At 39.6% G+C, this 13468-nt stretch overlaps 1 protein-coding gene across 1 annotated transcript in view; it reads left to right on the top strand.

The window, feature by feature from the left end:
* Nucleotides 1-216: 216 nt before the first annotated feature.
* Nucleotides 217-13468, top strand: part of zmp:0000000660 (arf-GAP with Rho-GAP domain, ANK repeat and PH domain-containing protein 2) — a gene marked incomplete at its 5' end in the record, with an annotated part of 140874 nt that continues 127622 nt past the window's right edge. The window contains 2 exon segments of the mRNA XM_036133884.1: nt 217-323; nt 9742-9941. Coding sequence (XP_035989777.1) covers nt 217-323; nt 9742-9941 — 307 coding nt within the window.

Below are 13468 nucleotides of genomic sequence, written 5' to 3'. Positions count from 1 at the left end.
CTGACTTAACAAGATGGGGAATAAGTACAGATAAGAAAAAAGGAAGAAAATTATGCAATCCTTTTTTTTAACAGCAGTCCATAATCCCAACTGGAACTTTTTAAATGAACCATGTAATTCTTCTGCTTTTACTTCTATTGCTAAATGTATACCATGTATCCTTTAAAATATCCCAGTAAGTTATATGCCTAAGCTTTTGTTCTGCTGTTTTTCCAGGACTTTCGAGCGGGGCTTGGCATATGTGAAGTGGAACTTACTGCTGCCAACATTAAAGAAGTGGACCGCAGAGGCTTCGAAATAAACACGCCTTTCAAAAACTTCTGGTAGGTCTGCTCCACCTTTTTTTTTTTTTTTGAGGTTTTGTGCGAGGCTTTTTTTTTTACTAAATTATAAAGTGCTCTGGTGAAAAAAATGACTTTTGTGGTGTTCGGGTCATTTGTGACCCGGTTAAAATTTTCTATTTTAAAACAATAGAAAATGCCCAAAATTAAATCATGAACACACAGTCAACCAACAGCCTCTTCCTCCAACCACTTGAGCTTCATTTAGGGGCTTTTCTCTTTGCCTTTTTGCAAGAACAAACAAAGGGAGACATGTCCAGGCTTGTCAAGCCATTTGAGTGTAGAGGTGGTGACTTGCAGAGTACACATCTCCAATTCACAGGATGCAACAATGAGGAGAAGATATGCTGTTAAAACAAAGGCCCAGGGGGCCACAAAAAAACTATTAATACCAATCTTTCATGGATAAGGGAGCCCAACCAGCTAAACAAGAGTTAAGAAAACATTGGATGATAAAAGATTATTTTTAGGGTATTTTATGGCTGATTTAATACACGGGTCCAAAATGACCCGCTAACACTACAGATGGCAGCAGAAAGCTAACACCAGAGGAAGGTTAAGCTTTGTTATGAGCCCTTTTTTTGTTAACAAAAGCTATGTGAGCCAATCTGGCCAATATGTAAAGAGTATTTACCCTCTTTGTTAAGTCCTTTTCTGTGATTTAGCACACATTTTGCTTTATTTTAACTTGCATCACACAGATTTGGTTACTACCCGACCTGCAAAATCTGGAAATCCCTTAAACAGGACCCTTCTGACAACATGAGGAAGCCAGTTTTGCTCAAAAGATAACTCAGGAGCTCAGGAAATTTAAGAATTAAAAAAAAGGGTTGGGGAGCTGTAGGACTTCAGCAAACCAAAGTGAGAGATGTCATCTGCAGATGTAGAAGCAAGGAAACAACGGTGAACCTTCCCCAGGATTGGCCGCTCTACCAAAACGTCTCCAAGAGCTCATCAAGGAAAATGTGAAATGTGTGGCTCATCTAGCCACATCCATAGCTTTAAAGGCCTCACTTGCCTCAGTTAAGATCAGAGTTCATGATTTATCGATGAGAAAGAGATCAGGCAAAACAGGGCATCCATGGAGAGGTAACCAGCCGAGTTGGAGCAAGACCCCCGGCAGCAGAACGCTCCCCGGGCGCCACGCAGCGCCAGCCCACTGCTCCCTGAAAGGAATGGGTCGAATGCAGAAGACACATTTTCATCTTAATGCATGTTGCAAGGACATTTAAAAACACGGTTAACATTTGCCGCTTCAAGACATTAGTCAGATAATTCTTAAGTAGAAACAACCGATCTTAACCACCTCAGCGAAAATGCTTCTGGGGTGGCCTTTAGTTAAAGGTGAGACTGAAGTTTGTTTCAGGTGCTGTGTAGGACCCTAAATAATAATACATTTAATTTAAAAGCGCCTTTCAGGTAACTACATGACACTGTGCAATACAAGATGCAGTACAAATCAATAGTTGCATTAAGGGGACAGAGAGTATGATGTCTGAAACAAGTGAGTTTATTTGATTAAACTAGCCTCATTGCTAGTTTCTGCAAACGCTTAATGTCAGTCGTTCCATCCAAGAGCAGCACAACCAGCTGTTGGGTTCAGGGGGTTTTATCAGTTCAAATACGGCGTTGTTGGTTTGGATAACTTTCTACCCATAATAAATAAAATCATAAAAATATGTGAATTTACTCAGGTCACCTTTTTGTTGTATGAAAATTAGTTTTTTTTATTATCTGAAACCTGTATGAGACAAAAGTAAAACGGAAGAAATGTGTCTGATGCCGTCAGTTGGCTGTTACTCTTCTTGACTATCGCGAAGATCAACGTGAAGGGGGGATGAGCTTGTTGAAATAATTTTACACTTGTTTGAAATCTTGCAGCGTAAGGAACGGGTTGTCATAACGGCCTCGATATCCTCCATTCAGATCCGTCATCACTTTCAGGAAATCCGATTTTGCTTTTGTTGTAGCCTCTTACAACCTCACACGCTCAGCATGAATTCAATAGCTTCATTTCTCATGAGCTGTTCTGTTAAAGCTGCAAGACCGAGAGAATGCCTTTTTGTTGATTCTGTTCTGCTACATTTAAAGTTCTTCCAAGCGTAGCAGAAGTTTTATGCTAGAGTTAAAGGGACATGGACTTGTTGTAGATCACCTGGCTTAGCCAGCCTGTGGATAGTTAAAGAAAGTTAGGTTTTGGTAGTAAGCAGGATAATTTTAGCTACATTTTGTGGGGTTAATGTGAATTGAGGCTTTCTGTCTTCACAAAAATAAAGGACAAACCACTTTTTGAAGAATATATAATCCTTTTAGCGCTTTCCATACATTTTTGTTTTTTGGTATCAGGATTTTCAAGGTCCAAATTAGCAAAGAAAAAAATCCCTCTTTGTGCTTACACGATTAGAATAAAGGTTTTATAGATCATGTACTAGGGTTTACTGTGGAGTTTTCCCCAAAAAAGTTTGATTGATCCAAGGATTTTAGATCCAGAATGGGGAATCAGATCAGGCTCCTGGGGGGGGAAAAAAAAGTCAAATATGCTTTTAATTTATTTGCCAACAGGGATGTACAAAGCAGATGCCAACTTTAGCATCATTAGTGGCAAGAAGTTAAATAGTGTCAGTATTCTTAAAGTTCCTATAAATAACTCAGATTTTCTCTAACTTTTTCACAATTTATCTTCTATTTAGAGAATCCAAAATGTTTTTAAAAATGGAGGAAGCTTGCTTTAGGAGCTGAATGACATGTTTTTATTAGCAAATGGTGTCAACAAAATATGCCAACACATCTTCTGTTCGTCCTTCACAAAGATTTATGTACAGTTGTCACAATATCTTTTGACAACATGTATGAATTCAGTTATTTTCTCACTGTCTGACATCAAATCAAAGTCAGGTTTGTGGGCTTCTTTGCATACAATCACCTCTTGAGCTCTACCCACAAATTTTCTGTGGCATTTAGAACTTTGTATATTCTAATTCAGGATTACCTAAATAATTTCTGTGTGCTAATCGTCAGAATAATTGGACATTCTAAGTGTTACAATTACTATACCTTTAAGCAGTTTGTGAAAGCCAAGATGATTATGTAATTTTGTAATCTTTGTATGCTAATGACAGGTTAAGTCGCAACATTTTACTTAATTGGAGGCTTAAACATCAGGAAGACAATAGTGGATCCTCGCACGTTTGCTTTTTAATTGCCAATAACATCCAGAAAATGCCTGAAAATGCGTTCTTCACCTGTTTAAGCCATTATATGTAACTAAAAACATGATGGGAATTTTCCGCACTCACACTGTTCAGGATAGAGCCAGGCTCTGGGTACCACAGACCAATGTGTTATAGTGTGAAATTTAATTACCCAAAGTTGCCAGCTGAAGCTGGTAAGAAAGTGTCATTATCTGCAGAGAAATGAGTCCTCTGCCAACATGGGCTGAAATGTAGGGCTGTACGATTTTACCAAAAATCAAAATTGTGATTTATTTCACCCATAATTGCGATGGCAATTTAATTTGGACTTTTCTCTGCATTAACCAAGCAACACAAATGGCTTGTAGATAAAGATGCTTATAAACAAGGACTATTTAAAATAACAAATGTATGTTTTTATTAATCAGAATATTATTTTTCAAGAGAATAGCTTGAGTTGGACATCAACCCTCGTTAAACATTAAGTGCGACCAACAAACAAGCCTAGGTAATAAACAGTTTGACTGATACTTAATGCCGTGGTGAGATTCCTGAAAGTTTCTGGTAAAAACAGTATGATTATATCAACTCTAAAACAAGTATTAAAATTAGATTATCTCACTGCTTCAACTCCCTACCTTTCCAATACGGCGGCAAACCCACTTTAAACATAACCGACACCTAAAGGACGCGTCTTATCCATTAATTGTTACATAGCCAAAAATTGCAGACCTCTGCAAGTCGGAAAGTGTTTTTTTTTTTTTATTATTGCGGTTACATTGCAAATGTCATTAATTGTGCAGCCCCACTGAAATGTCACCCAAACAGATTACTCCAAAGGAAACCAAAGAAGCCAGATTACAGTTTAAAAGACCTTCTTTTGGGGATGAGTGCCCTGTGGTCTGCTAAAGCTAAAACTGAAATGTTTTCCCATAATCATCATTGTTACATTTGGAGGAAACCACAGACTGAAAGCACAATCCCAACCGTGAAGTACGAGGGTGGCCGGATCGTGTTGTGTTTGTGCCGCAGAAAGAACCGCTGCCTTTCATAAAGCCGATGGGAGAGGGAGGAAAAACAACATGCACTCACCCTAGTCATACAGTTTAAAAAGCAATACTACCAAATACTCAGAAAATGACTTTAAAGTAATTCATAAAAGTGTCTAATAAACCCTTAACTCCTTATTTTAGCATTGAGCAAAGAGAAACAAATCTAACCAAAAACAGGAACAGTTTAATATGATTTATATCAGTTAGGAAAAGTAGTATTTTTATTTAATGTATGTAAATATGAGTTCTCTGGTGTTCGTTATCACTGGCTGCGGCTCATAACAAAGCTTAAACCTATGTCATCAGAAAATTTGCATGCTGACAGCAACTGAATAACCCTTCATATGGCAAATGTTGCTAAATCTCTTTAATATTATGAGCTGTAATGGCATAAAATGAGTTAATAGATCAGGGCAATTTGTTTTTCCAACTTATTTTAGTTGCCCATCCAAATCTTGCTGTTAGCTTATGTTACGTGAAGCTTATGATTTGTCTGAGGTCCTTGTGGCAAAAAAAGAAATAAAAAATTCCCACGTTAGTTCTGAAATTGTCCGTTCAGCAGGCCACCTCTCAGGCTGCGAAACCCCACTTTATCTGCTGTTGTTTGTCTTGAGCAGACCTGACTACGAACACGGGAAGTCATTGATTTATTTCTAGATGCATCTTAGCAGAACGGGAGACTCATTAAAAACAAATCCATGCACTGACAATGCAAAAAAAGAAAAAGAAAAAAAAAGCACTCCATATGCTGTCCTTTTTTGTGCTGTAAAATGTAAAAATAATGAGCAGGCACGTCAAAAAGTTAAGGCGCTGCTGCGGCGTTGAGACAAAAGAGAATCCTAAGTTTGCTTTTCCTTTTATCGATCAGCTCTTCCTGTCAAATCCCTCTCAGGAAGCACCTCGTGAAACCGCCGTGCCCCCACACCCAGATTATCGATCAGCGCGTTGTCCGCCGTACATGAGAGCTGTGTCTTGTACAAAAGCCGCTAATTATTGATTAGCGCTGTTTTTTTTTTTTTTTTCGTTTTCTTTTTATGACGCGTCCTCAGAGCTTTGTGGAGGTATCTTTGCCTCTATAGGGCTTGGAGCCTTTCAGGTGACTCCCGTCCCTCGAGGGCCCGCAATCAATGAGCACGCCGCTTGTTTGGGCTGTAATGGCCCGTTTAGAATACAAGCATGACAGCTGCTCGGAAAAGAAAGCGTGGCTTGTTTGTTTGTGTGCGTTTGTTCAATGTTTCTCCTTTCTTTTTTTTTCTTTTTTTTTCCATGTGTAAAGATTTTTTTTTCACCCTTTTTCTCTTTTGCCAGAGTGCTTCTTGCTGTGTGTTGTGTGTCCGATCGATCTAGCTGTGGCAGCTACCTTAATACTTCCATCGTTTGGTTGCTTCGTTAACGCGCTGGTCGTAATTGTACCCAAAGAAAAGACGGCGGTTGGGGTGGGTGGGTGTTGGGGGGGGTCGTCGCAATTAGCTTGCATCTGCAGAATAGTTTTGATAAGGTCATTGCTAAAAGGGTTTTACTCTTTGCGCAAGTGTGTTTGTGGAGCGAATCGATTTGTGGCCCTGCGAGCGTTCTCCAACCTGCTCAAGGTGGGGATTAGTGAGAAACTCATCTAATCGCTTTAAGCTGTGGAGACTCACTTTGGCTTTTCCATTGTTTTGCAGCCTTTAAATGGACAGAGGGTTCTGTCCGAGGTGGGGGATGCGGCAGCCCACTCTTACGACAAAAAACAAAACAAAACCTGATGATCAGATAAGAGGGAAGTTTCATGAACGAAATACATTTAAGTTTAGACAGAAGAAAAACAAAAAAATTTTTTTTTTTTTTTTGGATCAGGAAACATCTGTTTGAGTGCTTGTACAATAACTGCTGATCAAATTACTACAGATTTTAAAGATGGTCAGCTTTTTAATATCTCAAAAAAGTCCTGCCATTGTTTGCGTTCACAAACACCTACCTACGGAAACTTGGAGCGCCTTTGATGTTAGCATTTAATAGGTCTATTAGAAAGTCACCTGGCTTTACGTTGAAGGAAATGGATTTAACACCACGGGGGCCTTAAAGTAGCAATGTGCCTGATTGTGTTTTAGATGAAAAATAAAAATTAAAATCTGAAAAAGAGAAAACTCAATACCTTAAGGAATTTCAGTGCAGTCAAATTCAACGTATGCCAGTTTGAAGGTTATCTTAGGAAACCCAGACAATTGATTGACTTGCAGCAATCGCTCCCCCTGATTGAGAATATGGGGCCAGTTACTGTAATAAGAATTAGTTGATGGTCAACTTCCTACCTTGTTTTTCTGAGGGGGGGGTTGTACATTGCGTAGAGCTACATGCGCTGAAGTTGTAATAATCATTTTATGAGGGATTATAAATTGGGTCGGTGCTCGTTGTTGTTCTGTATTACTGAGAAAATTATCAATGGAATATGTTCTTTAAAGGTTGTTACAGCATTGGCTGATAAAGACCCGCTGTGATGAAATCTTCTCTCAGTGGCAGAATGTTAAATTGGATCAAACTCAAAGCTTAAAAAAGTTGTCAGACTGGGCATGTTGGTAAGGAAATGCCATTTTGTTCACCTTCATGGGCGATCTGGTTCCTTAGCTTGCCAGTGTTAATTTCCTGGGTTTACAGTGTTACTAGTGGCAGAAAAGTCATAGTTTTTTTGCTATGGGCATATTTACTTTAGTACTGATGTCTCCTCCACCAATGTGTACGTCTTTCAGAGTAACACTGTGCTAAAGCAAACATCTGCAACTGTCCGTGGACGTTTTACCCTTCACGGTCGAGTGTAGCCGTTGCCTAGATTTCTTGTGACAAATTCCTACATTCCTGACAGGTGTGCGCACACCTGTCAGTGCAGCACAGAGAGGGGCTGTGATGCACCGAACATTGGGCTAGCTAGCATTAGCTCACTCTGCTCCTGTTACTTTCCAAAAAGATAATGGTAGAACAGAGAAGAAAAGACGAGAAGACTGCAACAAGTTGTGTGAGTCACCTAAAAGAACCAGGTGACGGCAGGATGGGTGGTGGGCACTGTTCCCTCCAAGCTGCACTGCATCTAGATCGTCTCTGCCACTTCGTAGTCGTTGCGGTGTGTGTCTGTTACTCCTGCTGCATGCTAGCTATTTGTGTGGCTGCGTTTGTGGTGTCAACCACACCTCCTCACTAACATAAAAAGTTCTGTCATTTCCCTTCTCGGTGTTGCTCTCAGCGGCGATCTGAATCACCTTTAAACTAAGACTTCTAGGTAGGTAAGAACTTTTAGGCTAAGGTAGGAGCTCTCTGAGAGGGCTCTGGGGATCTTTGTGAAACCGGGCACAGATGGCGTGCGCTTGTATAGCTCTTAATCAAGTCTGACGACCCCAAAGAGCTTTACACTACAGTCAGACATTCACACCCTGACGGTGGTGAGCTACATTGTAGCCACAGCTTCTCTGGAGCAGGCTGACGGAAGCGAGGCTGCACACAGCACCACATGTTTGTGCTAAATCTCACTGCAGGATATGTAAAAAATTTAATAGCAATAAAATTTAATAAATAAATAAAATAAAACTCTGGAAGATGTGCATGTCCCTCAGTTCTTCCTTCCTAAATCATACTGTACAGTCCCAAGTTTTTTGCCCTTTTCATCGGGTTAAATAAATTGTATCCAAACTATATAATCTAAAAGAAATTATTGCTGTAATTTGATTCTTTTAGTAAACCATGCAATTTGTTATAATCTCAGGTTTTGGACAATGTAGCCTCAGTGTGTGAATGCTCAGGGAGTTTGTGTGTATGACATGAAAAATTAGGGGGGACATTGCCGGTGGGGTGAGACAGATAAACCGAATAATTCACAATCAGAAGTAGAGTTACAATATCATATATCACAAAAAATGCTAAAAATCTTATTAAAGCAATAATAATAACCCAGAAATGAGCAATGTTTTAGAAGTATGTGAAAAGTTTTTTCTAAATATTTGTTTTAATACAGCCTCTCGCTCAGTGAACGCTGGGGATAGGTACCAGCAACCCCCGTGACTCCATGAGGGATTAAGCGGGTCAGAAGATGGATGGATAGATGGACGAATGGATGTTTTAATACAGAGAGTATTGTAGAAAGGACTAAAGGTATTCCCTAAACTGGGAGCAGATACCTTCTTGTAGTAAAAGAAGGATTTCTGAATGTAAATGGCTAAGTATCTGCATTCACTGAACTCTCGGATTGCTGTCAGCTTTTATAGTGTCCCAGATAATTACTTCTTAGAGCTCTGTGCCCCCTCTTCAGTTTTGAGGCGCACGTTGCTGTGGCTGAGCAGTCTTCTCCTGGGAAGAGGCCGGCGGGCACAGGAGTACTGAACCCAATCAACCTATCGATCTTTGGTGGGTTGCATGGGTGAGGCTGACCCGGCGCACATTCCCAGCTCGGGGCGAAACCATCACCCCCATCTACACTCGCTTAACCCCCCTCCCCCCTCCACACCCATAAACAGACTCCCTCCTTCCTCTTCACGTTCTTCATCTTACTTTGGACTGAGTGCCAGGTTACCATGGAGATCGGTGGTTTCATTTCTCTTCCCTAAGTGCTTCTTTTATTCAAGCTGGGGTCGCTCTTGGTCTCTTTCCTCTCAGTATTATATTTCTGTCTGTTCTCGCTGTTTGTCTCTTTGTCCACAGCCCCTATCCAACCTGAGTCATCACGCACAGATTGCTTGCTTCATATACATTTTGTTCAGGTAGTCTCAAAAACAACCGGTTTTGTACTTCCTATGTTACCAAACTTATGTTTTTTATGAGTTTGATTTAATGTATTTAGCCGAGCTCGTGCAAAATTAGTGTAGTTCAGTTTCGTTGACGTTGCAACCATATCCTAAAAGAAATGCGCTGCATTAGAACTTTATAGAATGTTGAGCCGCATGCTGACAGATTGATTTACTTACCCCTCCATTGCTTCTATCAATTTCACCCAATCTATTGTAATCAAACAGAGACATCCACACTTAGCAACTGCCTCCTGAAACTGCTCTAAAATACTACACACACACATACACACACCCCTCCCTATTACACTGCCACATGCTACCATCTTGTTTAATTGCTGTCTCAAATCAATAAGTGAGAGGTATGTGCTGGCCGTGGGTCTAAAGGAAAAAAAAAAACTGATCTTTGCAGCTTCGTGGTGGACTCTGAACGGGAGAAGGAGGAGTGGGTTGAGGCGATCAAAGAATCGATTGCGGAGACGCTCTACGACTACGAAGTGGCGGAGAAGATCTGGTTCAACGAGGCCAACAGGAGTTGTGCCGACTGTGGCGCGCTGGAGCCAGAGTGGGCGTCGGTCAATCTCGGTGTGGTCATCTGCAAGAAGTGTGCAGGTAAGCGGCACATCCAGTGTGTGAGTATGAAGGTAATTGACGTTAGTTCATTATACTAATCCAAAAGATTGGAAGATTAATGTATAAACTGGACGGTGGTAGCACTGTTGCCTTGCACTAACAGGGTCCTTGGTTTGAATCCTGGCCTTGGCTCTTTCTGCATTGCGTTAGCTTGTTCTCCCCGTGCATACATAGGTTATCTCTGAGTACTGCGGCTTCTCCCCACAGTCAAAAAAACATGGCTTTAAGGTTAATTGGTCTTAATAAATTGCCCTCAGGCGTGAGTGTTGGAGTGCACGGTCGTTCTGTGTGTCTCAGTGCTGCCCAGAGATGTACTGGCACCCTTTCCCACCTGTACCCTATCTTTCCCCCAACGATGGCTGGAGATAGGCACCAAACCCCCAAAGTTCAAAACAACAATATATCATATTATATACTTTTTATTTAAAAACAACAGCTAAAGAAAACTGACACCCTGATCATTTTTCAGTGGTCATTGATTATACCTACTAAAAGAAGAGGAAATGCCATGCCACCCTTAGAAAGACAGCAGCCACCGTAAAACACCTTTACAATTTTAATACAAGTTTTAGACCACGTTTGGTTTGCCTTCTTCCTACAGTGCACTCTAAAGGTATGTCTCCCTTAAGTACAAAAGCGGACACCCAACATGAAGTCCAAGAAAATATGCTGGATTAAACAAATAGACAATACTCATTATAGGCACACGTCCGTATGAGTTCATTAGTCAGTGTACGTTTACAAAGTAAGGCATTAAGGTGTCATGTATTCTTTGAGCCTTGTCAAAGAACATGTATTGTAACCATATAGCAAATACTTCAGCACATTAGCGTGTTGACAAGATGTCTAATATTTGGACTCTATCACCAGCTACTGTTGTAATTGCTCTTTAGCCAGTGGCTATGTTCTTAAAACACACAGGCGTCGTACATTTTACTTTGAGTTCAGGATTTAAATCGTTTCAGACATTTTGTGAGGTCAATGTGTATTTTTTTAATTTAATATTGGACAATTCTTTTCCATATGCTCTTTCTTCACCGAGGTGAAGACAAACATATGCTGGCTGCTGGTCCACATGCTGATAAACAACACAAGTCCATACAATAGAATATAAAAGGGCTCTTGTGTAAGAATCCTCCTACGCACATCTTTAGTGTAACAGTTTCCCTGTAGGTGAAGACCTCCTGTCTCACCACTTTCGTCAGTTTAATTGTGATAAAAAACAAAAAGATACGCTTCTGCAATTGAAGGATAAGGAAACTTTGCAGCGCCCTCCACAGTTATTGGCTAAGATGTGTGCAAAAGGCTTAAAATAAGTTGCAGTTATGGAGACTTGGTGACCCTGAGATGCTACTCTTTGCTGCGGTTCTCAAACAGATGGCTATGTAGATTTCTTTATTTACTGCTTGAGGTGGCAAGATAAACTTGTTTTCCTTCACTAGCCTCGTTTGCCACCATTTGGTTTGTTTTAAACTTTTGAAACTATCAGTAGATTTTAGCCATTTCATAAATCATCCTCAGTGTATGTCTATCTTACTTGAATAGGATGAACTGAAGGTACATGCACTTTTAAAAGTATCTTATTTATTTAATGTTTTTAAATGTTTGTGTGTGTGTGTGTGTTTGTGCGTGCGTGGGGGGGGGCTTCTTTTATATTTTGTTCTTATTGATCACCATGACGCAAGGCGAACAGTATCTTACTTCTGTCTATGTATGTTGAAGCTGAACGATGGGATAAACAAAACAGTTTAACTGAACTGGACTTTTCTTGTTTTTCATATTTTGAAGAAGGGCTAATGAATCTGTATAGCCTTTTCCAAAACCACAATAATGGTGGTCAAACTGAGAGGAGAACGTCATTATGAACTTTTAGTAAGAGATTCAGTAATATGCTGGGATCCAATGCTGGATTGGAATTTTTCTAAAACAGTATTTCTTCTCGAAATGGTTGCATCTGCATAAAATAACATTATTCGTAAAACTTTGGAATGTAAGGGTAGATTAGAAAGGGCTCTAAAATTTGATAAAACCAAATGATTAGGGTGTAGATTTTTTAAGAAGCAGATGGACTGCTGCTTATTTGAAGGTAGAAGACACGGGTCCTAAACCAAGAAACGAGTTAATATAACAGGGGAGATGAGGACCAACAGTGTTAATAAACATATTGCCTCTATCACCTGACTAAGAGAAATGGCCTCTGTGTTACGCCACGTTTAAATCCCAGGGAAACATAAAATCATGGATTCTCAGGGACACTGATAAACTTGAAAATGTAAAGCATGTGGCACATCTGTTGCTTAATATTTGTAATAATTACCAATGATTGTGGCACATCTGATTTCATTAAAACAGTTATTTGAGAGGGATTGTTTCTTCTCCACTCAATAAATGTAGTGAAATTAAAGGTTGGCCTTTTCATTATGAGAATATGCTATTGCAAATAAAAGATTATTATATTTTTATGCGTTTTAAATATTCACTAGGAGTCCCAATAATTGTGGAGGATGCTGTAAATGTCAGGGTAATCATATTTCAAGCAATGCTCTGAAAAATATTATGGAATCTGTTTTTAAAATTAATAGTTTTTCTTATTTAAAAATGGTGTCCACAAAACTTTGAACCCAAATATTTAAGGCAGTCTCGTTTCCTACAAAGACGTTTCATTGCCCTGTATTTTTGAGCAATGGACCAAGTCTTAAAAATGAATAGCATTATATATGCTTGGTTCAAATGCGTAACCTTGTGCAGCATTATTTTCCTGATTTGCCAAAAGAGTGAAGAGTAATAACTAATCTTCAGGTTATTCACTGTTTTTTGTTGTATTTTTTTTTTTTTACTTTCTGATGAGAAAGATCATCTGGGTAGGGTGTAAAGATTCTAAAGACCAGACCTTGGCTGATTCATCACTGAATATTTTTCAGAAAAATCCAGATACATCTCAGTAAATTAAAATATCACTAAAAAAAATAATGTTGTGAAATATTGTCAGTCACATTTCTTGTGTTAAGTAACTCTTAAATCAGAGGTGTCAGAAAAAGACTTTTGCAATGTGGACCAAAGTCCCCCTTTCAGATTAAAGTACATTTTGCGTTTCATTAGAAAATCAAAGTCCAAAGTCAAGAAAAACAGAATTCAGTTTGCTTAAGGTCCCTAAATTGCTGGACTAATGCAGCGGAGAGCAACCTTTACAAGTCTAAGAACTGTTTTTGCCGCCTGAGAGCCATCAGTAGACCAGAACTTGCAGACCTTTGGTCCTCTGTTTATGAAGTCCAAATTACAGACGTTCAGCTTCGTCTTGCAGAGCTCTTCCATCTCTATGGAAACAGAGTCACAAGGAAGGTCAAAGCTTTCCATGCTGTCCAAACAACCCTTTTCATCGTAATTACAGGTTGATGCAGTCTACTCACAGATACATGCTAATGAAACTTAGAAAATGCTTATACAAAAAGGTACAGATGTCCCGTTGTCCCTTTTAGTGTCAGAGTTGTTAATAACTTGACCGTATA

The sequence above is a fragment of the Fundulus heteroclitus genome, unplaced genomic scaffold (genome assembly GCF_011125445.2).
Source record: "Fundulus heteroclitus isolate FHET01 unplaced genomic scaffold, MU-UCD_Fhet_4.1 scaffold_69, whole genome shotgun sequence".
NCBI lineage: Eukaryota > Metazoa > Chordata > Actinopteri > Cyprinodontiformes > Fundulidae > Fundulus > Fundulus heteroclitus.
Note: the sequence above shows the minus strand (reverse complement) of the source record. Positions and strands in the feature narration are given on the sequence as shown.